Raw genomic sequence first — 27,713 nt, forward strand, 5'->3', positions numbered from 1 at the left:
TTGGCAGCATGTTTATATATATATAAACTAATTTCTTCAGGACTTTCCAACAAGTGTCACCTAATTGCTGTTTCCTGGAACAAAATGTGAACCAGTCCTGTTTTGGTTGGTCATGCTCCGAGAGTGTCTGGAATATGTTTGAACAGGGTGGGGGTTTCCATACAAGAAAAGTGTCACACAATCTCCCAATCAGCAGTTTTTTCATTCCTTCTTTCATCTCAGGTAAAACTGTGTATGCAAGTGTGCAGGTCTCACATAAGGTACCCCGAAACCTGCACTGGGCTGGGAACTTGTCAAGAAACTCTTCTAATGATTAGTTTTAATATTTCTATATTTTTCACAACTCCTATTATTGTTCAAGATCTCATATCTCTACCCTAGGAGGCAGACAAGTACCATACCTTATTTTTTAAAATTTGTGTAACACATTTCAAAAATTTGTACAAAATCACTTTAGACAGAAGAAAGAATAGAATTTAGGGGCCAGATTCTGTGCTTTAATTGCACTGGCCATGGAGCCTGAACTATAGCTGTTAGCCCTACAGCAACTCTTCCCAGATTAGGTTGAGGCACATTGGCAGGGCAGTGAGGGGGAACCTTGCCCTATAGTCATGAACATAGTGGTTTTTCTTCAGGGGATGACAATTCAACACGAGCACTAAATCCACACATTTTTAAAAAAATGAAGTTTATGGTTCTATGCTAATTATTCACAAACAAGTAAATTAGATAATAAACAATTTAATTAAAATATAACATATTGTCATAAATATAAAGGGAAGGGTAAACCCCTTTAAAAACCCTCCTGGCCAGAGGAAAAAATCCTCTCACCTGTAAAGGGTTAAGAAGCTAAAGGTAACCTCGCTGGCACCTGACCAAAATGACCAATGAGGAGACAAGATACTTTCAAAACCTGGGAGGAGGAAGAGAAACAAAGGGTCTGTGTCTGTGTCTGTCGGTACGCTGCTTTTGCCGGGGATAGACCAGGAATGAAGTCTTAGAACTTTTAGTAAGTAATCTAGCTAGATATGTGTTAGATTATGATTTCTTTAAATGGCTGAGAAAAGAATTGTGCTGAATAGAATGACTATTTCTGTCTGTGTGTCTTTTTTTGTAACTTCAGGTTTTGCCTAGAGGGATTCTCTATGTTTTGAATCTAATTACCCTGTAAGGTATCTACCATCCTGATTTTACAGAGGTAATTCCTTTACTTCTATTTACTTCTATTTCTATTAAAAGTCTTCTTGTAAGAAAACTGAGTGCTTTTTCATTGTTCTGAGATCCAAGGGTTTGGATCTGTGGCTACCTATGCAAATTGGTGAGGATTTTTACCAAACCTTTCCCAGGAAGTGGGGTGCAAGGGTTGGGAGGATTTTGGGGGGAAAGACGTGTCCAAACTACGCTTCCCAGTAAACCCAGTTAGAGTTTGTTGGTGGCAGTGGATATTCCAAGGACAAAGGATAAAATTAATTTGTACCTTGGGAAGGTTTTAACCTAAGCTGGTAAAAGTAAGCTTAGGAGGTTTTCATGCAGGTCCCCACGTCTGTACCCTAGAGTTCAGAATGGAGGAGGAACCTTGACACATATGGAGCCACATGAAAACTGGTCATTACTGATCTCATATACTGCACCAGATATTAGAAATTCTACAAGCAGGTCAATACACCCATGCCCATCATTACTAGAAAATGAGCATGTCAGCAATTACCACCTGAATCTTTCCTCACAGAGACTAAATATCTCAGTGTCTTCCACATACACCAATTCAAAGGCCACATCTTCCTCAGCCATCTTATTTAATGTGCAGCTTCCTCCAATATGAGAAAGAGGGAATTATAAACAAACAAAATATTCTGCTTATTCTAATTTGCTAGAATAGCCCCAAGTCCTCACCTCAATAGTTTTGTTAACTTGGAAAGAGATACAGTGCTGATCCAGATGTAGGTAGAGAGAGGAACATGATTTATATTGACAGGTTTCAGAGGAACAGCCGTGTTAGTCTGTATTCGCAAAAAGAAAAGGAGTACTTGTGGCACCTTAGAGACTAACCAATTTATTTGAGCATGAGCTTTCGTGAGCTACAGCTCACTTCATCAGATGCATACCGTGGAAACTGCAGCAGACTTTATATATACATAGAGAATATGAAACAATACCTCCTCCCACCCCACTGTCCTGCTGGTAACAGCTTATCTAAAGTGATCAACAGGTGGGCCATTTCCAGCACAAATCCAGGTTTTCTCACCCTCCACCCCCCCACACAAATTCACTCTCCTGCTGGTGCTAGCCCATCCAAAGTGACAACTCTTTACACAATCAAGTCGGGCTATTTCCTGCATAAATCCAGGTTTTCTCACATCCCCCCCACCTCCATACACACACAAACTCACTCTCCTGCTGTTATTGCATATTGTTATGCAATGGGGAAGCTTATGCATGACCAAAAAGAATGATTCTAAACCCAGAGAGAAGGCATACAAGAAAGTCACAGATGGGTCTCACTCTACCTGAAACCACCTGGATATGGACTGTTTAAAACAAAACTTATGGGAATAGGCCCTGTATTCAATATAAGTATGATCATAAAGATCAACCTTTCTAAATCAGTCAAAGAAAATATGAATGTATGGTTCATTTTAAGACAACAGCACAGGTCTTATAAATAGTAACAAATGAGAATCCAGTGTAAAGGGGAAAAAAGAATTAGAAAGTTAAATCAGGAATGTTAAAAACAGTGTTAAAATGAAACCACCAAAGATAGTAAGCATGTAAGAATAATAATCTGACTTGTTAAAAATATACTGTAAATGTTTATGGCTAACATTTGTCTCTTTTGTTGATTTTTTTCAAAGTGTCAAGATTATAAGCATTGATTAGAAAAGAGAGTATTCAGTAAAGTGGAATGCAGAGGTCAGTAAAACCAAAAGAGTTCTTATGCCCACTGAAAATCAACTAATATGAGACCAAGATGCCCTCAAGGTACGGAGTGGCTAAAGAAGAACAGCTATTTTGTTGGGGGTGGAAGTGTCTTCCCCCTCCCAATATTCTGTGTCTTTCTAGGAAAGGGTTAATTGGCAACCTGGTTTGTAATAGCTAGTTTAAATGTATTAAACCCCAGAGTAAAGGCCAGTTTTGTACACTGAACTCCATTTTCTGTCCTTTTATGCATGATTAAATGGCAATTAAGTTTTAATGAAAAGTGTTAGGCTGATTACAATTAACATAATTGCACCAGTCAGTTCATGTCCTCATGTTCTACATGCTGTGCTGACATGGCAAGACAATGGCCCTTTAATGGAGTCAAACGTCTTGCAAGCTTCAGTCATTTACATTCTTCCATTTAAGGCATTTATGCCTACATATATAATGAAAAATAAAACACACACAGGTGTCACATTGTGTAAATAACTGCCTTCCATAACTATATGCATTATTTCAAAATCCTTGGGATATGACAAAACTCATCCCCCAAGCGCCTGTAATAAACCATTCATTTCTTCCACGATTACCAGAAAATTGAAAGCAGCTCAGGACTCATTTATAGATTCAGTTTGAGAGAAATAATATAAAGCCTCAATCCACCAAGGTGCTGCAAAGTCTCATCCAGATCCAGCAGAGTATTTGCACATATGCTAAACTTTGAAGTCAAGGAAGCTACTCACATACTTAAAGTCGAGCATGTGCTCAAAGAGTCTGAGGGATCAGGGCCACGCTGCTCAGTACATTGCAAGACTGATTCCAAATAAATGGAACTCTTTTGAGGGTGGGTGGGGAGTGATATTTCATATGCATGCGCGCGCGCACACATACACACACAACTTTGCACTTGACAAGGATCGTAAACCAAAAACTTGAAAGTGTCAGTCATTTTTTCCTTAACTTTAGCTGAGACTTCCAGCTCTCCACCACTAACTTCAATAAATTCCAGTGAGACATACACTGCAATTGCCAGTGTGATCACTAAACGGATCCAAAGGAAAATTACACCAAGCTGCATAAATCAGTTCTTGAATCCTAAAGCTTTAACTTGTCTCCTTTTCACCACATAACTGCTGAAGGTCAAATACTTTATAGTAGTACTTTTCTAGAAAAGGTAAACAGCTTAAATACTTTCTTCCTTCACAACATTTATTGCTAAATCTGTATCTATACATCTTACCCTCACTTCCACTTTATTATAATATAGTACGAAGTGTGTTAATCTGTTTCAATAGCTTAAAACAACTTCATTAAAATATATGTAAATTTAACACTTTCAACTGGTGTGAACAGCAGCACATTTTCGATAATTAACCATACAGAAAAGAAACACTCATCCAACCCCTGCCATATCTTATCTATCCATATAAAGCTATGACAAACTGACCCGTTACAGAAAATTCATCTCAACCCTTTACCCACTTCATCTATATTGTACCTAGGCATTTCAGGGCTTAACAAAGAGACAGTTCCTTAGGGGCTCTCACAACAAATTTGTTGGTGGCCTCAGAGTGCAGCCACCAACTCTTGCTGGTGGTCGCTGTGACAATATTTCCTAAAATACTTAATTAACTTTGGGAAAAACAAATAAATATGCACATATCCATGTCCGAATCATTGTAATTTATTAATGTAGGAATTTTTGCAGCCTTAATGATAAAAATAATGTACAGATGTCCCTATGCTTTACTGGACCTAACCTGAATAGAAACACAAATAAGGTGCTCTGCATGTTTTACTTTTGTTGGTTGATTTTTTTTTCAGACTTGCTAGCTAGTAAGTCTGCTACTGTGAAAAGTGATATTTGTATATTTGTTAATATAATTTTTTACAGAAGATTTACTCATCACTGTCAAGCTGGGGGACAAATTAAACCCTGGATGGGGAGGTGGGTAAGGAGGCAGGAGGGCCAGGGGTGATGGGAGCCTAGATTAGGGGGTTGAGGAGGCAGCTGGGGTCAGGGTGATGGGGGGTGAGTCCGGGGCTGGAGCCTGGGGTCCTGCTGCATGGCTGGGGGATGGAGGAGGCAACAGGGGCCAGGGACAACGTGGGAGCCTGGGGCAGGAGTCCAAAGCCCTGTGGCTGGGGGACAGAGCCTGCTGCCCACCACCCCTGGGCTGAAGCCCAAAGCCCAAGCCCCATCCACCCCAGGAAGGTGGGGAACTCATACTGGTCACCTTCTCCTACATTGTTTGTGGTTCCAGAAGGAGGCAGGGACCAACCCCTGCTGGCGACCCTGGTGTAGGGGCCACTGCTTTGCCCCTCCCCCATCACCACCCAGGAAGCTGTGGCCGCAAGAAAAGCCCCTGCTGGCTGCATGCGGCCACAGTGGCCATATTTGAGAAATGCTGCCTTAGGGCATGACTACATGAGACAATGCGGAAAATTAAACCAAATTAACAGAAGGTGTGTATTTAAAGTGCATTAGTTAAAATGCATTTAATCCCTGTTCACTTTAGCTTAACTGAAGTAAAGTTAAGCTAAGGGGAACTCAGGCTACTGTACTTCTGATTGAGAGTGTCTATACAGGGACATTACATACTTTACCTAATGCAGTTTAAATTTACACCTTCAGTTAATACATTTAATCATACATACATACCTTAATTAAGCTTAATTTTCCTGAGTGTCCCATGTAGAAATGCCCTTAAATAAATTGTGTCCATAATGTGTATAGACGTAATGGTTGGACTGAATAAATATAGTACATTTCCCCCCCTTTGATGTACCTGAATCATTGGCATTTATGAGAGTTACATGATATCACAGGAAAACTCTACTCATTCAATGTTCTAATACTGAGATCATCACTCTTGTATCTAAAGTTGCAGTTATTTCAGAGCTGAAGATATAATTCCAAAATTATTCATGCCAAATGGTTTAAAATCAAACATTTTACAATATTTTTGTGTAGGTTTCTTTTACATTTTCACTGTTAAAATGAAATACATTTAGCTTAAAATACATGTAAATAAAAAACATCTGAAACAAAAAAGTGTATGTGAGTGCCAATTCATTTTTTCAGAAACAAAATTAGTTATTAGATAAAATAAGTCCAATATTTGAGGCTGTCTTGGAAAATAATAGTGAGAGATTTAAAATAAAGACAAAAGTAACTTAGCCTATAGATCCTAAGACCCTACCATGACCCATAAGTGTATTTTATGTAAATTAAAAAAAAAAAAAGATTCTCTTTAGGAAAGACTAACAAGCCTACCAGAAGAAAAAAAATGTGTATTTGTGTACACAAGAATGATCACACCTAATTGTATTTGAGATAATAGAGGAGTCACATACTTGAGAATTGGATGGAAAAGCCTGACTTGCTGATGAAGAAGTCACTGTCAAACTGTAACGTCAGTGAGTTGAAGGTGCTATGGATATCCTCAGGAAGGGCTGAACCACTCCATTCTTTCAGAAGAATACTGCTTTCAACAGGACCATCCCACACCTTCAGGATGTCATGGGCAACCTCAGTGTCAAAAACAATAAAGTGCAGACTGCAAAGGAAGAGTAACATACATTGTACATTAAAACATAGGCATTATGTCTATGTAGCCTACCTTTATCAGGTTTTTAAGAGATCAGAACTCCATGAACCAACATTTCTACTGCACATGTAAATAAAACTAAGAATACTAGCTGAATTAGTTAGGTGTTACATTAAATTATGCCAACTGCAGCAAATACTAGGTGATAACATACCTATCACAAGACACCTGATCGATCTTGTATTTGGATTCCCAGGTGGGAAAACCCTATCTGCGATATGTATATTTGAGGAAATATTTTACACACTAATGTAAAAACAGACCAAAAGCTGAGCCTACATAATATTTATCTGAATATTTTCTTAAATGTATTAGAATGGATACAGATATCTTAAAAGCGTTTAATTGATACTCATTTTATTTTTATTTCTATTTTCATTAAGATAGATTATGCTCACGCTGGCAAGGACTTACTCATGTGCGTAGATGTTAGCAGCTCACCAATGAGGGCAAGAGGTTCAAAACCTATCCTATAAAATGCTTGCAATTTTCTTCCAGGAGAAGCTCAGCTCAGATGCAGCATCTGTTTTTTGTGAAGTCCTGTTCCCCCTCTACCTCCTACCCCCTTTTTTCAGATGGCTTAATTGGGGTGGGAGGTAAACAAGTCACTCACTGGATCACTTCACTTGCTTTCTGTTCACTTCTTGGTACAATTCAAGGTATTAAGTTTAATCTATTTTGTGTGTAAGTCTCAGGTATGATTTTGGTTTCATACCTGTCTGTAGAATGTCTAGCAATCTTTGATATATTCAGATTAAGAATAATAATAATCTATAAAAAGTTACATGTCCTGCATACATAAGCATACTTAAGTTAATGGGAGTTCTGTTGATTTCAATTGGCTTTGAATCAGGCCCTAAGAGGCTTTTCTGTTCTTGGGATGGAACAACAGTTGAGGAAAATGGCCTGACCACTCAAACTAACAGGATCTAGGCTTGAATGTCTTGGGGATGGTAGGCAGGACATTCTCAAAGTTAATTCCACCACTCTGAAAATGGTTTACTCTCCTAGTTCAAGAGATCCAGGCACCCCCTCTGTGCCCCTAGCCCATTGGCACTGAGAGATTCCTGATCCACCCCCTCCTGCTGCACTTTACTGTTAGGCTGTTGGGATGCTTTTGGAACAACTTCCTGGCAGTTAATGCAGCCAGGCACAGTGTGACGCTCTGCTCCCTTGGGCTACTGAGGTTAGGGACTGTCCCCTGCACAGTGCCCCACACATTAGTGTGCTTAGTGTCCTGGCTTTGTGGAGTTCTGGGGCAGTCTTCCCCTGCAGCATGGGGCATGGGTCACTTGCTGCTCTGGAGGAGAGTAAATGGTGGATTCTTTGTAACTTGATGTCATTACATCACATGTTGAAGATGTCAGTAACTCAGCCAGAGATGATGGGACTGCTACAGGTCAGGGTGGGTGAGGTGCGGTAGCCTGCAATGTGCAGGAGGTCAGACTAGATGCTCATGCTGGTCCCTTCTGGCTCTAAAGTCTGTGAGTCTGTGAGATCCCAAACTAGTTAAACTTTAGAGCACAGTGCCAGTCTATCTCTCTCCCTTTCTCTTTTTTTCTCCCTCCCAGAGATTTTTATTTTTTGCTTTTGCTTCTCGAAAAAGAAGCAAATATTCAAAATCTTTATTAATTTCTGCATCTGTTCCCTGAAAATATTTGAATGTTTGCACTTTATAAGCCAACTAAAGAAAAACAACTTTATGCCACTTATTGAAATTTTGCACTGCTTTCTCTAGGGATAGTTTCACAAAACAATGAACTCCCTGAAAAATGCTCCTTTTCTACATTCCTACATCATGTCTGTTTTTTAATATTATCCTTAGATTCAGAGTTTAAGGCCAGAAGAAATCATTACTTCATATAGTCTGACCTCCTATACATCACAGATCATTAAATTTCACACAGTTAGCCTTGTATTAAGTCCAATGACTTGTGTTTGGCCAAAACAAATAATATTTTTTATTGTTAAATTCCTTCTAATTGTACACAATTGGAGATTTGCAAAGAGGCTAATTAAAAGCTTTTAAACTTTTTTTCTCCCTCTTAAAGAGGAAGTGCTATTTTTAGGAAATCTTATAGTACATATTTCATCAGCATGATATTGGGTTTCAATCCATGAAAGAATTATGCACTTGCTTTTTCACAGATTCATAGATTCCAAGGCCAGCAGGGACTATTACAATTATCTAGTCTGACTTCCTGCATAGGCCTTAGAACTTCCCCACAGTAGTTCCTAGAGCAATTACCAGTAATAGAGAATCCACCCTTAAATGACCCTTAAATTGTTCCAATGGGTAATTACTCTCATTGTTAAAAAATGTATGCTGTATTTCCAGTTTGAATTTGTCTAGCTTCAACTTCGGGCCACTGAAGCAGGCTATATCTTTCTTTGTCAGATAGAAGAGCCCATTGTTAAATATTTGTTCCCTACATAGGTACTATTACACTGTAATCAAGACAGCCCTTAATGTTGTTGTTGTTGTTAAACTAAAGAGATTAAGCGCTGAGTCTGTCAGTATAAGGCATGTTTTCTAAACCTTTAGTCATTCTTATGGCTCTTCTCTGTCCAATATATAAGTATCCTTCTCAAATTTTGGACACCAGAATTGGACACAGTATTTCAGCTGTGCTCACATTAGTGCCAAGTGCTTAACTTTATGAATACGAGTATAGTTAAGAATATGCATAATGGTTTGCAGAAACTATGCTCCTCCACCCAAAATGATTTTAGCTGTTTTTTCCCCCACAAACACTCCTTTAAAATATTTTCTGTTTCTATTTTTGTTTTTACTGTATGTTTTGCTTTCTTTCCAGCAATTTCCTTCTATCATGCACAATATTGCTCAAATCAAGGATTCAATTCTTGAATAGAGGTTCTGTTTGTTTGTTTTTTTAAGTACATATCTATAAGATGGTTAGCCAGTAAAGAGCAATTATAGGTAAAATGGAAACAATGAACAATTGAAGATATGCAAATCATAGCCTTTAATGATGCTTGTTAAAAATGTGTTGCATCATTACCTTTATTATTTATTTTCAATTTAACACAAAATTATCATGAACTATTTAAATATAACTTCAGATTTGCATAACCTTTGTGTTTATTAGAGTTGATATTTAAACATGCAGGTGATGCAATTTCTTTACATCATATACAGTGCACTTAATTTATGAAGCTATTCTGTTTAAAAAAAGAGGCCCCCTTTGCTATAAAGTGGTCATACATTACTATTCAAATATCACTTCTGGGAAATTAAATAGAAGATATTCATGAAAGTTAGGTTTCTACTACAGAGGAGGTTAGTTTAAAACAAGTTTTCAGTTGCAGCATGGCAGAGTGATGTTAGAAAGTGCGCTAGGACAACTGGACTTTCAAAAGGGACATAATTACTTCTAACTGGTAAGCTTGCCATATTCATTTATTTGTTCTTTGTTTTCTAAGACTGGCTACCCATATTCTCTCTGACAGCTAACTCTCTTATTGTCTTGTACTTTTTCTAAGGGGAATGGGCAGATCTCAGTCACAGGGGAAACTGAAGTCCCTCTACCAAAAGGCAACTACGTGCAGCATTATCTTAAATGCAAGGCACTGGACCTCAAAACAGATGGATACCAGTTAAGAAAGAAAAACAAAAACAAAACTCTGAGATATATGGAAGCTAAGTTACATGAACTGAACCTTCAGGTTGTTTTCTGTTTTTCTTTTCTCAATTCAGTGACACTTTATTGATATGACAAGCTTTCTGAGCGTTGCCAACATGTGTGTGTGTGTGTGTGTGAGACAGACAGACAGACAGAGACAGAGTGTGTGTGTGTGTATGTATATATAAAGACAGATCCCTGCGGAATCTGTCAGAGCTATTTGAAGCAGCAAAAGCTCCTGTACCTGTGCAAAAGCACATGATTGGAGGAAGCTTATAGAGGGGTTCCAGTCCCCCACTTCAGCAAGAAATTGTATAAAACCCAGGAAGGTCTAATGACAAAAGACTTTTTGAACCAGATTGTCAGAGAGAATAGTGCATTTTGCTATAAGTTAGAGAGAAAGGGCTAACTACACAGAAGATTTAGGCACCTATCTGCCACTATAGGTGCTTAAGTACAATATTTAGGTACCAGTAAGATCCTCAACACCCCCGATTAGCTATCACCCAACCCTGTAGGTACCTAGACTCTCTCGGCACATGAGTTTCCACCATTAAAGTCTCCTATGTGCTTACATTTCTATCAGCGAGCATATTCACAGTCACCTCAGTCTAGGCACCTATAACTCATGGCTAATCCTCAGCAGGATCTTCAGAGTAGGCACTGGACTTCCTTTCTTTCCTTTGGGATCCAACCTGGTAGGTGTGCTCAGAGCACACTTAAACTCACAGAAGATGGCCAAGAGGGGGAAAGGAGGAGGACTCCCTCAGAACCCCAACACTTTCAGGCAATTTGCCATCTAATTTGCCACCTACATTTCACACCTAAATTGATGTCTATATCGGCCTGAGATTTTCAGCTGTGAATCTTCTCCTGGAGTTAATCACACAAGCCATTTTGTTCAAGAAACAGAGCAGGGTGTGAGGATGAGCAGGGCCCTCCTTTATAATCATTAGCCCGGTGCTTAGGGTACAGTACTCACTAGGGATGTGGGAGACCGGGTTCATTTCTCCCTTCTTTCACACTACAGTAAAGCATGTGAATTATTATATTTCTGGGTCCATTCTATGTTATATCAGTATTTTGCTGGTACAATGCCATTGAAATGAATAGTTATGATGGCATCAGGCCCTGAACTGCAAACTGAGATGTTTTCTAAGATATCAGTGCTCTCCCAACATAAAGAGCATCCATGGCATGTCTGACAACATTCAATAAATAGCAACTACCTCATTTTGGAGGTTTTATTCTTTCGGATTAAGTAGCACTAAAACTATTAGAACGGAGCCTCCTCTTATCTGAATTTAAGTTATGTCTCTTGACTTGCATGTACAACATGTTACATGCTAAACTATCCACTTAAATAAATTCCTCGTCACTATTCCATTTGGTAATTCAGCACAATGAATCATAGAATCATAGAATCATAGAATATAAGGGTTGGAAGGGACCCCTGAAGGTCATCTAGTCCAACCCCCTGCTCGAAGCAGGACCAATTCCCAGTTAAATCATCCCAGCCAGGGCTTTGTCAAGCCTGACCTTAAAAACCTCTAAGGAAGGAGATTCTACCACCTCCCTAGGTAACGCATTCCAGTGTTTCACCACCCTCTTAGTGAAAAAGTTTTTCCTAATATCCAATCTAAACCTCCCCCACTGCAGCTTGAGACCATTACTCCTCGTTCTGTCATCTGCTACCATTGAGAACAGTCTAGAGCCATCCTCTTTGGAACCCCCTTTCAGGTAGTTGAAAGCAGCTATCAAATCCCCCCTCATTCTTCTCTTCTGCAGGCTAAACAATCCCAGCTCCCTCAGCCTCTCCTCATAACTCATGTGTTCCAGACCCCTAATCATTTTTGTTGCCCTTCGCTGGACTCTCTCCAATTTATCCACATCCTTCTTGAAGTGTGGGGCCCAAAACTGGACACAGTACTCCAGATGAGGCCTCACCAATGTCGAATAGAGGGGAACGATCACGTCCCTCGATCTGCTCGCTATGCCCCTACTTATACATCCCAAAATGCCATTGGCCTTCTTGGCAACAAGAGCACACTGCTGACTCATATCCAGCTTCTCGTTCACTGTCACCCCTAGGTCCTTTTCCGCAGAACTGCTGCCTAGCCATTCGGTCCCTAGTGTGTAGCTGTGCATTGGGTTCTTCCGTCCTAAGTGCAGGACCCTGCACTTATCCTTATTGAACCTCATCAGATTTCTTTTGGCCCAATCCTCCAATTTGTCTAGGTCCTTCTGTATCCTATCCCTCCCCTCCAGCGTATCTACCACTCCTCCCAGTTTAGTATCATCCGCAAATTTGCTGAGAGTGCAATCCACACCATCCTCCAGATCATTTATGAAGATATTGAACAAAACCGGCCCCAGGACCGACCCTCACTCATTTTATTACAGATCAAGGAACTGTCTAAAGTGAGGAATTCAGTAAACAAAGAAAATGAAAATAAAAGTTAATTTCTCTGGGCATGGCCCCTCAACCTTTGTTACCTTGAAAACAGTACTATTCATATATCTTAGGGCTGGAGTACAAGAACATTAATATCCAGCAGATCAGTGAGAGTATTATGGCTATTTAAAAATACAGGGAGAGAGAGAGATAAAGTCACCTCAGAAAGATTTCTGAATTTGGCAGTTAGAGTCTGACAATGGAGATTTGGAAATACCAGAACCTTATATACTGATGCTGTAACCATGATCTCTTGGTAAATTAGGTCATTGATTCTGTACCAAAAAGCTAAATAAATGTTTTTAGCATCACAATGGAATTATGTAGTCTACATTTTACAAAAGTTAAAATATTAGATGTAAAAAAAAACTTTACAGAACTCTATGTTACTATTCAGGAGCATCACATCAGAAGCACAGCATTGCATTTACTGTAATTTCAATTTTTAAAAATATTCACTCTGAAGAATGATAATGTAAAAATATTAAATATGTTTGCTAGTTAAAATTGTTGTGGTTTTTTTATTTCCTCATTTCATTCTTTATTAATTTCAAATTTGTAATTCTTATTAAAATGTGAATGAAGCACTGAATTCACCTGCAATGGAGTGAATTCATCACTTGGTTTAGTCATATGGGAATACATTTATCTTTTATTTCTGAGAAGAAGAAGAAGAAGAAGAAGAAGAAGAAGAAGAAGAAATTGCAAGAAAAATGTGCATTTCAATTAATAGACTTGTCTTTTCCTAGTTTAAAGCTTATTCATAGATTAATTATTTTAATTTCAGAGGTAAAAGGCTTCTGACCTGTTCAAAAATAAACTAATACACTGTTTATTAACCATTTTCTCAAAAATAAGAGACAGCTAATATTCTATACAAGTCCAATTACTGCATATCTGGTAGGTGTGTTATGTCTCTGACCCCTTCATTCATTGGTGTACAACACTGGTATTTCACTGTCCATCAGTAAATATGTTAAAATCACAAAAGATCATTACAATCATAAAAAAATCATTAATAAGAATATTTGTAAAGGACAATGTGACTTTCATTTGTAATGCTCTTGAATACTTTTTGCTCACGAGCTGTTATCTGTCTGAATATTAAATTTCTCAAAAAACATGAGTACAAGCTAAAATCTGCCATCTAAATATGGCCAATATTTGTGAAATTTTGTGTTCTATTTTACCCATTCCCTGATAACTTCAGGAAACCTGCACTTAGAACCTCTAAAGATCAGCACTCCTACCTCTGAATGAATAGCCAGACCAGTAAGCAGCATTTATTAGATGCCACAAGCTGAGTACTGCCTCCTCCCTGATGGAATAGAAAAGAGAAGGAGGAATAAAAGCCTTCCAGTCCTTTCTGTACTTCAGAAGTTCCCAGATGTCCACTTCTTGAATCCCTCCATTGGCTTCCAATGTATTACTGCATAAAATTAAAGCTTCTCATTTTGCCTCTGCCTCCCACATCTGCCAGGGATGGTCTAGGTATTGTTAATCCTGCAGTAGCACAGGGGGATGGATGAGAGGTCCTCTTGCAGTCCCTTTCAGACATACCTTTATATGATTCTATGATCACTGTTCTGCTCTTATTTCTCTCATACCTTTTCCCATTTCCTACATTCTTCTCCTGATCTATATTTTGTGCCTACATCCTACACATGGAGCAGTCTCCCTGTTCCTTATCCATTACACATGCCCACTCTCCTTCAAATTCCCACCTCTTCAGAAAGTCCTTCCTGTCATCATTAGTAACCCTCAGAGTCTCTTTTTCCTGCAATGCTATTTTGTCTTATTTTTATTTAGGCTCTTGGTGGCCAGGACAGGAGTGTTATCCTTGTTCTGTAAAGTGCCATGTACATTTGTAATGCTAATGGGTCAGGATTGAAAAATAAAAGCACAACAGACTTCTTCAGCTGGTGTTAATTGCCATATCCTCACTGAAGGCAAAGGGCCTATGACAATTAATTCCAGGTGAGAATCTGTCACCAGGCACACATCAAGTTAGACCCAAAATTCCATATTCTGGTGTCCAAGCACTCTAGGCAGGGTACTAGGCATTCTATGCTAGGTTCAGCCAAACAAAACAAAATAGATTTTGATTGAGTATTCCATATCACACAGGTTTTCATATTGAAGAGTAACGTTGAATGTGACAATAGGGTATTAAATACATTACGACAATTAAGGAGGAGATTTTCAATGGCAGCTAAGAGCCTAGAAAAAATCATCTTTTTAAAGTTCAGTTAATTCATAACTGCTATATTCTACCTCTACTCTTTGGACAAACCTCCCATGGACATTTGACTTACAGAGTGGACTGAGGTTAGCATGCAGATTTAAGAGTATAATCTCAACTGGGAACTCTTTGAGGCACGGATTGTCTTTTTAACATATTAGTATAGTCCCAAATGGGAAGCTGATCTCTGAAAAGGATGCTTAGCTGCTACTGCAATACAAATATCTGTAATAATATCCTGGCCTAATTCAATAGAAAATTGAATTTGGCCATCCACAAAGACTGAATTTAAAACCTGGTTTTCCAAGTATTTATCACTTAAATGAAGCTAAAATATATTGAACATGCACATAACATAACATGTCTTTTCTAACTGTTCTGTGGTATCTAGTATATTAATAATAAAAAGTACTGGACTATATATACAGAATGTAAAATAATGTATTGTGTAGTAGTTAGTTGCCATAGAGTTTCATTTACAAAATATAGACATTAACAACTGACATTAAGAATTGAAATTAAGCATATACCTAATTGTCTTCCCTGGATCTGCCTCTATAATCCAAGTGCAATGAAGATTGTTGTCATATGGTGCTGGGTAACCTGGTGATAATATGCGACCAGAAGTAGCAGCATGAATTCGACCACCACACTCAGCTGCAAAATAAACAATCATTATACTTCTTAAAAACAAGGCCATAATATTTAGCACTTAGATGTTTTCCTCTATTTTTAATTAGACAAAAATATATTGATTTCCATGTCCTACAACAATAAAAGAAAAGCCCTCTGACATCATGCAGAAAACCATTAACCTCTATAATATAAAGAGTAAGGGTATGTCTGCACTGCACCCTTCTTTCAGTAGCATGTAGAGTACCTACTGGCATATGCCCCCAGCAGGGTTATAGATAGCAGTATAGATGGTAAGCATGGCTTATGCAAGTAGAGTAAAGACATACCTGAAAAGTGTGGGTACGTGTGTGAGTATATGCTCTCCACACTTTCAATTTGCCAAAGCATTGGATCACCATCTACACTGCTATTTTTAGCAGTGTAACATCCAGCTGCCTCACTGCTGCTGGTTCCTTTCCCCTCCACAGGAAAAGACGCCCTGAGCTGCGAGAGGCAGTGGGGGAAAGCTTGGGCAGTTCCCTAGTGCCAAACCCTTCCCTACCTCAGGGAAAGACTGCAGCAGCAAGGAAAGGCTCTGATGGTGGGGAGGGGGAAGCCTTTCCTCACTGCCTTCCCTCTCTCTTCCAGAGCCTTCCACCGAATCGTAGAATCACAGGATCAAAAGAGACCATAGGAGGTCATCTCGTCCAGTCCCCTGAACTCATGGCAGGACTAAGTATTATCAAGACCATCCCTGACAGGTCTTTGTCTAACCCGCTCTAAAAATCTCCAATGATGGAGATTCCACAACTTCCCTCGGCAACTTATTCCAGTGATTAACCACCCTGACAGGAGTTTTTTCCTAATGTCCAACCTAAACCGCCCTTGCTGCAATTTAACTCCATTACTTCTTGTCCTACTCTCAGCGGAACAATTTTTCTCTCTCCTTGTTGTAACAACCTTTTACATACATGACAACCATTATCATGTCCCTCCTCAGTCTTCTCTTCTTCACAATAAACAAACCCAGTTTTTTCAAACTTCCCTCATAGGTCATGTTTTCTAGATCTTTAATAATTTTTGTTACCCTTCTCTGGACTTTCTACAATCTGTCCCATCTTTCCTGAAATGTGGCGCCCAGAACTGGACACAATACTCCATCTGAGGCCTAATCAGTGCATGGTAGAGACCAAGAATTACTTCTCATGTCTTGCTTACAACACTTCCACTAATAAATCCCAGAAGGATGTTTGCTTTTTTTGCAACAATGTTATACTTTTAACTAATATTTAGCTTGTGATTCACTATGACCCCCAGACTCCTTTCTGAAGTATTCCTTCCTAGGCAGTCCTTTCTCATTTTCTGTGTGTGTGATTGATTGTTCTTTCCTAAGTGTAGTATTTTGCATTTGTCCTTACTGAATTTCATCCTACTTCAAACCATTTTTCTAGTTTGTCCGGATCATTTTGAATTTTAATCCTGTGCTCCAAAGCACGTGCAACCCCAACCTGCTTAGTATCATCAGCAAACTTTATAAGTGTACTCTCTATGTCAGGGGTAGGTAAACTACGGCCGAAGGGCTGGATCCTGTGGCCCCTAGGGGAGGGGGAGCAGAGAGCTACATTTGCTGGTCTTGCCTGTTGGTACCTCCCCCCACAGCTCCCATTGGCCAGGAACCATGGCCAATGGGAGCTTCGGGGGAAGTACCCACCGGCAAAAGCAGTGCGTGGAGCCCTCTGCCTCCCCTCCCATAGGGGCCACAGGGTCGTGGTGCCGGCTGCTTCCCGAAGCGGTGCGGGGCTGGGGCCAGCGCAGGCTGGCAGGGAGCCTGCCCTGGCCCCACTGCGCACCACTGCCACCCTGGAGCCACTCCAGGTAAGTGGCGCCAGATTGGAGCCTGCACCCCACATGCCTCTTGCACCCCGTACCCCAACTCCCTGCCCTGAGCCCCCTGCCACACCCTGCGCTCCAACCCCCTGCCCTGAGCCACCTCCTGCACTTCAACTCCCTACCCTAAGCCCCCTGCCACACCTGCACTCCTTCCTGCACCCCAACCCCTTGCCCTGCACCCACTGCTGCACCCCACACCCCTCCTGCACCCCAACACCTTGCCCTGTGCCCCCTGCCACACCCTGCACCCCTCCTGCACCCCAACCCACTGCCCTGAGCCCCCTGATGCACTCTGCACCCCTCCCTGCACCACTGCCCTGAGCTCCCTCACGCACTATGATCTCCTCCTGCACCCCAACCCCTTTCCATGAGCCCCCCTTATACCCTGCACCCTTCCTCTGCCCCAACCCCTTGCCCTGAGTCCCTTCCTCCACACCGCACCCCCTCCCACACTCCACACTCCCTCCTGCACCCCAACCCCTTGCCCCAGCCATACATTCATGGCCCTGCATGCAATTTCCCCACCCAGATGTGGCCCTTGGGTCAAAAAGTTTGCCCACCCCTGCTCTATGTCATTATCTAAATCACTGATTGAATAGAACTAGACCAGAATTGATCCCTGCAGGACCCCACTCGATAAACCCTTCCAGCTTGACTGTGAACTACTGATAACTACTCTCTGGGAATGGTTTTCCAATCAGTTATGCACCCATCTTATAGTAGCTCCATCTATCTTGCATTTCTCTAGTTTATGAGAAGGTCATGCGAGACAGTATGAAAAGCCTTACTAAAGTTCAGATATACCACATCTAGCACTTCCCCCTAGCCACAAGGCTTGTTACCCTGCCAAAGAAAGCTATTAGGTTGGTTTGATAAGACTTGTTCCTGACAAATACATGTTGACTCTTACTTATCACCACCTTATGTTCTAGGTGTTTTCAAATTGATTGCTTAATTATTTGCTACATTATCTTTCCAGATACCGAAGTAAAGCTGACTGGTCTGTAATTCTCTCGATTGCTGTTATTCCCCTCTTTATAGAATGGCACCATTTTTGCCCTATTCCAGCCTCTGGAATCTCTCCCATTTTCCATGACTTTTCGAAGATAATCGCTAATGGCTCAGTTGCAACTGAGTCACGTAGCAACACACCACAGCGTGGATGCAATGTATTTTCCACATACACTACATGCTGTTGCCAGTGGTGTGTAGTGTAGACATAGCCTTAAGAGTCAAATACCTTCCAAATATATTCTCTTTCAACAAAAAAGATGCAAACAAGCAAAAAGACCCAAATCCTCAAAGGTATTTAGGTGCCTAACTCCCATTGAAATCAATGGGAGTTAGATGCCTAAATACTTTTGAGGGGTTGGGCCTAGGAAACTAAATGAGTTAGTGATCCTGCAGTTCTTGCACAAGCAAAGCTTTCTTTCTTTTCAGGGGAAGTACAAAGTTTAAGGATTCAAAGTCAGTCATATAGTCCCAGACAATTAAAAACCCAAAAAAAAAACAAAAAACAAGCATTCCTCTGCTAAAACGAGATTAAGGTTGAGTGCATATATCAAAACATTAAGGATAAAAAAAAGGACACTGAAATTATCCCAAACTAAACATTACAGACCCAGGAAACTCATGGTTTAAGGTTGAACTCAAGAAATCTTATTGTATTGTGGTAAGAAATTCACAGCTGAAGCACCCAAATATGCTTGGCTCTGCCCTGTAGTGACATAATGCAATAACCATGCAATTATGATTAAGGCATTGTAGCATTTGTAGTCCAGATTAGATTGACCTGTTTTTTTCTTTTTTAAGATATATTACATTTTTTTCTTCACTTGTCTCCCCTCATGGCATATCAAAAGGACAGTGTTAACATTGTTTGGGCACCTTAATACTATTTCTTAAGGGCAAGCTAACCTGAATTTCCTGGGTTTATATTGCTTGGTTTTGGGACAACTACAACATCCTTCCAATGTTTGTGGTTTTTAATGTTTTTAAGTTACTGATATATACTTTCAAGTTATGTTCATCTTAATGTGGTTGTTTTTGTCAGGGAATTTCCTTAGTTTTTTGTAATAATGGGAAAATTCATACACCCCACTAAAGAAGAAACCAATGAAAATGCTATTATATAATATTCCTCCTCATTTAAAAATATGTAGTATCAACTTTATTATTTTTTTAAGGGCAGATTCATCAGCATAGTAAAGCAATGCAAAAAGCAGCCAGAGTACGTCAGCCAGATAAACCATATTTTGAGTAGCTCTGAATTAACAGAGCACCACAAAGCAGCTGAACAAAACTGGTGAATGTATCCCTTAAGATGCAACCAGCTGATCGATTTAGAGGGCTATGTTAATGAAACTGGCACTATGCGTAAGAGGGATAGGGATCGCCAAGTCACAAAATACCAGTGTCTGTGATTTAAGAGCTTTCTTTGTGCTTCTAACTTCAGTTCTCTGAGCAGTGCTGACTCATTGTGCATTGGTGTCAAGGAGAGTCCCTCAAGCACTGATGTTCATCCTAGCATGAATCCACAAAATCATTAAAGAGCAGTGACAGCTGGACCAAATAATCTACCAATGAACACTTTTGACACAAGTCCAGTCTACTTTATGGCACTGAGTTACAGGGATTGTTACAGAGACATTAACTGTAGAGGATGGGTGGCAATTGGTTGAGTCACTTCCATCACCACAGCCCCACTTAAGAATTATCTGAGGCCTCATAAAAATGAGATACAATAATTAATAATTTAGCTTAATTACAACCCATACAGCCTATGCACAAGATTCCAGTTAATTTTAACTATTTAGGAAAAGTAAATATAAAGTGTTAAGATAATTTGGCAGGTTTCAGAGTAACAGCCGTGTTAGTCTGTATTTGCAAAAAGAAAAGGAGTACTTGTGGCACCTTAGAGATTAACCAATTTATTTGAGCATGAGCTTTCGTGAGCTACAGCTCACTTCATCGTTTGGGACACAGAAAAGATTGATGCAGATGTTATTTCTTTTTTAGAGGACCCAGATTTTATTTATTTTAACACACTAACAGATATTCTTATAAATTCTAGGATGATTCAGTCAGTACATGTAAAGTGATGTGAGTTTGGGGAGAGTACACTGTATTTTTCATATAAAAATCAGATTGAATTCCTGCTTTCAGTGCAAAACTATAGAGTTTTGAACAGCACCTCCATATTTCAGAGGGATTTTTTAATATTAATTCTTGAATTCTAATGATCAAACTTTCCAATTGTATCAATCAACATGCAGACAAATCATCAGCTCAAAGGAGATATCATATATTGTTGACAGTCATGCTATGTCCATTGGGATGACTGATATTCAAGCAAACAAAATCCATCAAGGTAATTTCAGGTAATTTTAGCAGAATAAGGAACCGTTATGAAGTGTGTACATTTCTAACTTTGTTTCCATTGTTAGGACTAAATTATGCTTCTTAAAGGCAGAAGTGGGCAAAGAATAAGGACAAATTGCAAATTGGAAATTTCTGTTGGGAAGGTTCAGTTACAATTAGCAGCTGAATTTTGGAACAAAATAATGATAATTTGTCTACTAGTTTCCTGGGGCAACTGGTCCTCCAGCAGACGCAGGAAAAACAAACAAAGACAAGCTGAAGGATTCTAGTGGAATCTTTAGTAATTTTCATTATGAGAGGTGCATTACCTCAGTGGAGGATGTCTGGAAGCCTTAGGCTTGCATACTTCAGAAGTATGGGGTGGGAGAAGGGAAGAGATAGTGTGGTGAGCAGCTTTTCTTGGCAAACTTTTAGGAAAGGTGTGGCATGTACGTTCCTGCTGAAACTGTCCTGTCCTGAGCCAGTGCTACCCAGCAATCTCCTTCCTGCATGGCAAAATGATGACTGACTCCTACATCAAAGTGCAGAGTCAACCATAACTACGCCCTTATTGCTTACACTATCATTTTATGTAGAATACAGATGTAAAATAAGATATTTTCTTTTCCTTAGCAGAGAAGCCACAATTATCTGTTTATGTTGAGTTTTACATAGTCACAGTTAACATTACCTAGGCAGGTAGGCAAAGGTTTGTCCCACACTCTTCGATCTCCACTTAGGCAGGTCATAACACTACTACCATGCATCGTATAGCCAGGATTACAGCTGTATAAAATGACAGTGTCAGTAAAATGTCCTTCATCACGGATCTTGTAGCCATAATTTGGTATTCCCGGATCTTCACACTTGACTAGGTCAAAACCTGTAAACAGAGAGAATTATAAAAACAAATGTCAAAGCAAAACATAATTCCATCTGAAGAAAAGCATAATCCATCTGGAAACGAAACCTTTTCCCTTATAGCATGGGGACAAAATTCACACAATTGGATTAACTTTATTCATTGTGACCAAAGATAATTTATCTATCTAGTGAATTATGTAGGGAAGGGGAAAACCAAAAAGACAGGAACAAGCCCCCCTTCTACTCTTCCAAACTCTTCATTCCATAGTTCAGAATGTTCAGAGCTACGTTATGAAATTATTATACTCCCCAACTAAGGATTAGTGTCTACTTGAACTGCCCATGAGAAACCCAGAGATCAGATTGTAACTCAGAGTCACAATATGGTCCTTGCTACTCACTTTTTCCATAAGGAAAGTAAACCCCATCGCCCCTATACCTGGAAGTGTGCTGGGAGTGGCCTCTGCTCTCCCCATCTCCCTACACACTAATAAAGCCAATAGCCCATACTGGAGTGTAACGGATGGGAGGAAATGTACATGAGTTCTTCTACCCCATCCAAGAGTCTGGTCACCCAGACCTCAGTTTTTGTTTTCATTAATGCACACACACACACATTTGTCAAGAAACATTCCCTCTTGTGGGATGTGAGTTATTAAGACACAGCAAGAGATAAGCAGTTCCTTTGACCCTCCAGGACAAGCAATTCCACACTGAGTAGAAGGGATTAACAAATCACAAGAGCACCCTTCTACCCTTCCAAGCATGGTCCTTTCTTTGCTTTGGGTCACTGGAGCATCTGCCCACTTTCAGGTGTCATTGCTGAGGTGTATGGAAGCCCAGTCCCTCCTTCTGTCATTGGCTCCAGCCCCAGGGTTTATACAAAGAAGTGGTCATTTACTCCATGCACAATTTCCTCTCCTCTCAATCCCAGGACTATAATATACCAAACTTGCCAGATTTGGCCACTCCATCATAACATCTCTGTACCTCACACCCTCCACCACCACAGCCCGACACAGTTCTTTTGGCTCTTCTCAAAACCTTACTAGCATTGCCTCTATGTCATATTCCACTGAGCATCTCTGGTCACATCATGGATCCCTCCATCGGTCCCACTCTGTATCCTGGGCCTCTGCTCATATTCAGGCAACTGCCCCTCTTCAGGCTGCTTTTGAGAGACTTGCATCAGTCCCTGGTCTTTAACTAAGAGAAAGGAAGCCTCTCTTACAGCAAGCACCATTTCTGGGTTGTTGTCAAATAACTTTCAGTCACCTGATTTAGGCACAGTCCAGACTTAATGTCAAGAAGGATGCTGATAAATTGGAAAGAGTTCAGAGAAGAGCTATGAAAATGACTAAACAATTAGAAAACCTGCCTCAGAGTCTTACACCAAATGGATTGAGTTCCTTGCACCTAATAAAGAGAAGATTAAGGGATAACTTGATTACAGTCTCTAAACGTCTACATTGAGAACAAATATTTAACAATGGTCTCTTCAACTGAGTGGAAAAAGATATAACATGATCAATGATTGGAAGTTGAAGCTAGACAAATTCAAAATGGAAATGAGGCATAATTTTTTTAATGGTGAAAGTAATTAACCATCGGAACAACTCACCAAAGGACATGGTGGATTCTCCATCACTGACAACTTTTAATCAAAATTGGATGTTTTCAAAAAAAGATATTCTCTAGGAATTATTTTGGAGAAATTCTATGGGCTGGTTATACAGGTCAGACTAGATGATCAAAATAGCCTTAGAATCTACAAATCTGAGAGCTGGGCACCTTAATCCCTCAGCAGCCCAGCTCACCCTTTGACAGTGACAAGGAGCCTTGCATCCCCTTATTCTCTTCTACAGATGCATAAAGTGGTTTACGATTGAGACCTCGGTAACTTCCAAGCCAGATTATCCACTCTTCCTTTCCTCTATATTGTTGTTTGACTTACATTACAATTTTCTAAATATAGTATACCTCCCCATTTAACTTAGTCTGCAATTTCATGACCTTTGTGCAACTTCCTACCTTCCATAAATTTCACAAATAAACCATTTTAATTATCAAGAGAATTAGAACTCTGAAGCAAAAGAAGTAGAAAAAATGTGACTGACAATAAAGATTTGGCTCCATACTGCAATAAGAGCTATGCTTTGTTTTTTATGTAGTGTAGTTTTGACTTTTGATATATTTTAAATGTGTCAAAAAGAAAGGAGCCTGTATGCCTGCATGCATGTCTATTTTCATGTCATGAGGTTTATTATCTGATGCTAACTTTAGAAAGTAGAGTTTATAACTTTTTGAAGACCCCCCCATACATAATATCACAGGAGCTGACATTCCAAAATGCTGGGGGGTGCTCAACCCCCGGTTCTGCTGCAGGTCCCACCCCCATTCCACCCCTTCCTCCAAGGCCCCCCACACACCCCACCTCTTCCCACCCCCATTCCACCCCCACCCCGCCTCTTCCCACCCAGTTCCAATCCCTCCACCAAGCACACCATGTCCTTGCTCCTCCCCGCTCCCTCCCAACATCCTTCCTGCACCTGCGAAACAGTTGATTGCGGCGGGCAGGAGATGTGGGGAGGGAGGAAGAGGGGCTGATCTGTGGGGCTCACAGGCAGGCAGGAAACGCTGGGGGGAGAGGGAGGGCTGATAGGGGGCTGCTGGTGGGTGCTCAGCACCCACCATTTTTTCCCCATAGAATATCAGGGTTGGAAGGGACCTCAGGAGGTCATCTAGTCCAACCCCCTGCTCAAAAGCAGGACCCATCCCCAATTAAATCATCCCAGCCAAGGCTTTGTAAAGCCTGACCTTACAAACTTCTAAGGAAGGAGATTCCACCACCTCCCTAGGCAACGCATTCCAGTGTTTCACCACCCTCCTAGTGAAAAAGTTTTTCCTAATATCCAACCTAAACCTCCCCCACTGCAACTTGAGACCATTACTCCTTGCTCAGCCCCAGAGCACCCACAGAGTTGGTGCCTATGCATAATATATTTACTATAATATTTTTCAGCTTGCCTCATAGCAAGTTTACTGTTTCCACAAGCCCCTCAAAGCTCTAGCCCACAGAGATTCTCTTGCCTTTGATCTAAGCATGTAATGCAGTCTCCAAAGGACTTGTTGAAAAAAAGTACATGAAATAGAATGATGTTCATAACTATTCAAAATTAATAGAATAGAATAGAATTCCAGAGCTTGGGATCCAGCACAAGCCCAAATGTCTACACAGCAATTTTATATCCCCGCAGCCCAAGCCCTGTGAGCCTGATTCAGCTGACCCAGGCCAGCCACAGGTGTTTAAGTGATATGCAAGCATTGTCTCAGGGTCCAAAGTGAAACAAACAGAAACAATCCACAGTTAGCTAATGAGGTTAAATAAAAGCATAAGGAAAAGAAAGAAAACCTGTAGGCAACTTCAGTGAGGATATTCACCTCTCTTACTTCAGAGGACTTGGAAGTATGACAGTACATCCAAGATTCCACTGAATCTCCAGTACAAGTCTTAGGTCTTTTCCCTCTTCTTAGCCCAGAGGATCTGTGTTCTCCTTTTTTCAAGGGCAGAGATTCTGCTGGATGTCAGACCTCTCTCTGGGAGCTGGAGAGCTCAACCACTTGCTCCCATTTCAGGGTTGTCCCCATCTGAGTGGAGTTCCCTCTTTTTAACTCCTCCAATTCTAGCATGATTTGCAGGTATGGAGTGGCAGCTGGTGCAGGGTTTGTATACCCTGTCATCACACCCTCATTTTCAGTTGGTTTTGAAATGTTGATAAACAACTAATTATGTGCACTTCATCTCACTACCCCTACCCCAATGCTAACTGTGTTGTCTACCACCTCTCAACTCCACCCATGATACCAGTTGCAATTCTCATTGATCTCTCCCTCCATTATTTTTCATGCTGTTGCTCCACGTGGAGTGCTTCTTTGGAGTTAATATGCCAGGCTGCTGACTGTTCCTCTTTGAAATCCCAACTGAAAACCCACTTCAGCCACTTATACGAAGAATTAGAATAAAGACAAGCATTTTATTTAATACAATCAAAGAAAATACTTCACCACTCTGTGCACTAGCCTGTGGAGTACCCATATAATCCCATTGCTGTAACCCCTGTCATAAATATAAAGGGAAAGGTAACCACCTTTCTGTATACAGTGCTATAAAATCCCTCCTGGCCAGAGGCAAAACCCTTTCACCTATAAAGGGTTAAGAAGCTAAGGTAACCCTGCTGGCACCTGACCCAAAATGCCCAATGAGGGGACAAGATTCTTTCAAATCTGGACGGGGAGAAACAAAGATTTTGGTCTGTCTGTGTGATGCTTTCATGCCAGGAACAGATCAGGAATGCAGCCTTACAACTCCTGTAAAGTTAGTAAGTAATCTAGCTAGAAAATGCATTAGCTTTTCTTTTGTTTAATGGCTGGTAAAATAAGCTGTGCTGGATGGAATGTATATTCCTTTTTTGTGTCTTTTGTAACTTAAGGTTTTGCCTAGAGGGATTCTCTATGTTTTGAATCTGATTACCCTGTGAGGTATTTACCATCCAGATTTTACAGGGGTGATTATTTTCCCTTTTCTTTAATTAAAATTCTTCTTTTAAGAACCTGATCGCTTTTTCATTGTTCTTAAGATCCAAGGGTTTAGGTCTGTGTTCACCTGTACCAATTGGTGAGGATATTATTATCAAGCCTTCCCCAGGAAAGGGGGTGTGGGGTTTGGGGGGATATTTTGGGGGAAGACATCTTCAAGTGGGCTCTTTCCCTGTTCTTTGTTTAAAATGTGTGGTGGTGGCAGCATACGGTTCAAGGACAAGGCAAAGTTTGTACCTTAGGGAAGTTTTTAACCTATGCTGGTAAGAATAAGCTAGGGGGTCTTTCATGCAAGTTCCCACATCTGTACCCTAGAGTTCAGAGTGGGGAAGGAACCTTGACAACCCCCATGCATCATTACCCTGCCTAGTATTTTGTGCCTCCCACTGTTGTGTCATGTCTGAAATTAGGGTGTGAGCCAAAGCTTTCAATTGATTATAATGAACTTTGTGGCAGTCTATTAGTTTGCAAGCTTTCCAGGACACAAAATGTGTTCATTTATTTGCACTGTAAAGTGCCGAGCACACTTGGGCATTCCAACATATTAAATAGTAATAATAATAATAATAATACAATGAAATCTAGATCCCAAACTGTGCTGAGAATATACTCAGCAGATCTGCGTTCACTGGTAGGGGAGGTAGCTACTCAAAATTACACTGACTGGAGCAACTGATCTACCAGCCAAAGACTGGCCTGCTCCTGGAAAGCTGAATATGCTGTCTGAAGATTTCCTCACCTTGAAGAAAGTCTCGGCTTATTGTTTGAAGCAGTTTTAAGGCTCCATAAGAGACTCAGAAGAACCAAGGAGTGTTTTGTTTTGTTTGGTGGGGAGGGAGTGGGGTTTGGATGATTTTACATAGAATGTGGGGTCACATCACTAAATAAATGCACTATGTGAGTTTATATGTTTGTACCATCTAAACAAATGTATATTCTTTGAATGTGTGATCTGCAACTCAAATAAGGGTATTCTGAGCATTTACAGGAAATTCACAGGAACAGGTGTCAATCACAGAGTCATATAAATATGATGGGTCCCTTTACTGGCACAGGCACTTAGATACCAAGGTAATAGTCACCTAGAGAATATCTCTAACAGATTAAATAACTGGTTTTATTTGATCTTCACACAATGCACCTTTAAACTGTGGAACTCTTTGCCAGAGGATGTTGTGAAGACCAAGACTATAACAGGTTTCAAAAAAGAACTGGATAAATTCATGGAGAATAGGTCTATCAATGACTATTAGCCAGGATGGGCAGGGATGGTGTCCCTAGCCTCTGTTTTCCAGAAGCAGGGAATGGGCGACAGAGGATAGATCACTTGATGATTACCGATTCTGTTCATTCCCTCAGAAGCACATGGCATTGGCCATTGTTGGAAGATAGAACACTGGGCTAGATAGACCTTTGGTCTGACCCATTATAGCCATTCTTATCTTCTTATCGTTATTTTGGGAGGCTGTATATTGATTATTGTGACAAAAGTTGGGTACAAAGAGAAGTTTTGTTCC

General features: G+C 40.3%; 1 protein-coding gene across 2 annotated transcripts in view; it reads right to left on the bottom strand.

Annotated features, from left to right (window-relative positions):
* Nucleotides 1-27,713, bottom strand: part of CSMD1 (CUB and Sushi multiple domains 1) — a 1,991,107-nt gene that overhangs the window by 352,378 nt on the left and 1,611,016 nt on the right. For both annotated transcript variants that reach the window (XM_048845330.2, XM_048845329.2), the window contains exons 24-26: nt 21,428-21,619; nt 15,402-15,528; nt 6,277-6,479 (exon numbers count right to left, since the gene is read on the bottom strand). In XM_048845330.2, the coding sequence (XP_048701287.2) occupies nt 6,277-6,479; nt 15,402-15,528; nt 21,428-21,619 (522 nt within the window). The remainder of the gene's footprint in view (nt 1-6,276; nt 6,480-15,401; nt 15,529-21,427; nt 21,620-27,713) is intronic.

The sequence above is a fragment of the Caretta caretta genome, chromosome 3, assembly GCF_965140235.1.
Source record: "Caretta caretta isolate rCarCar2 chromosome 3, rCarCar1.hap1, whole genome shotgun sequence".
Classification (NCBI taxonomy): Eukaryota; Metazoa; Chordata; order Testudines; family Cheloniidae; genus Caretta; species Caretta caretta.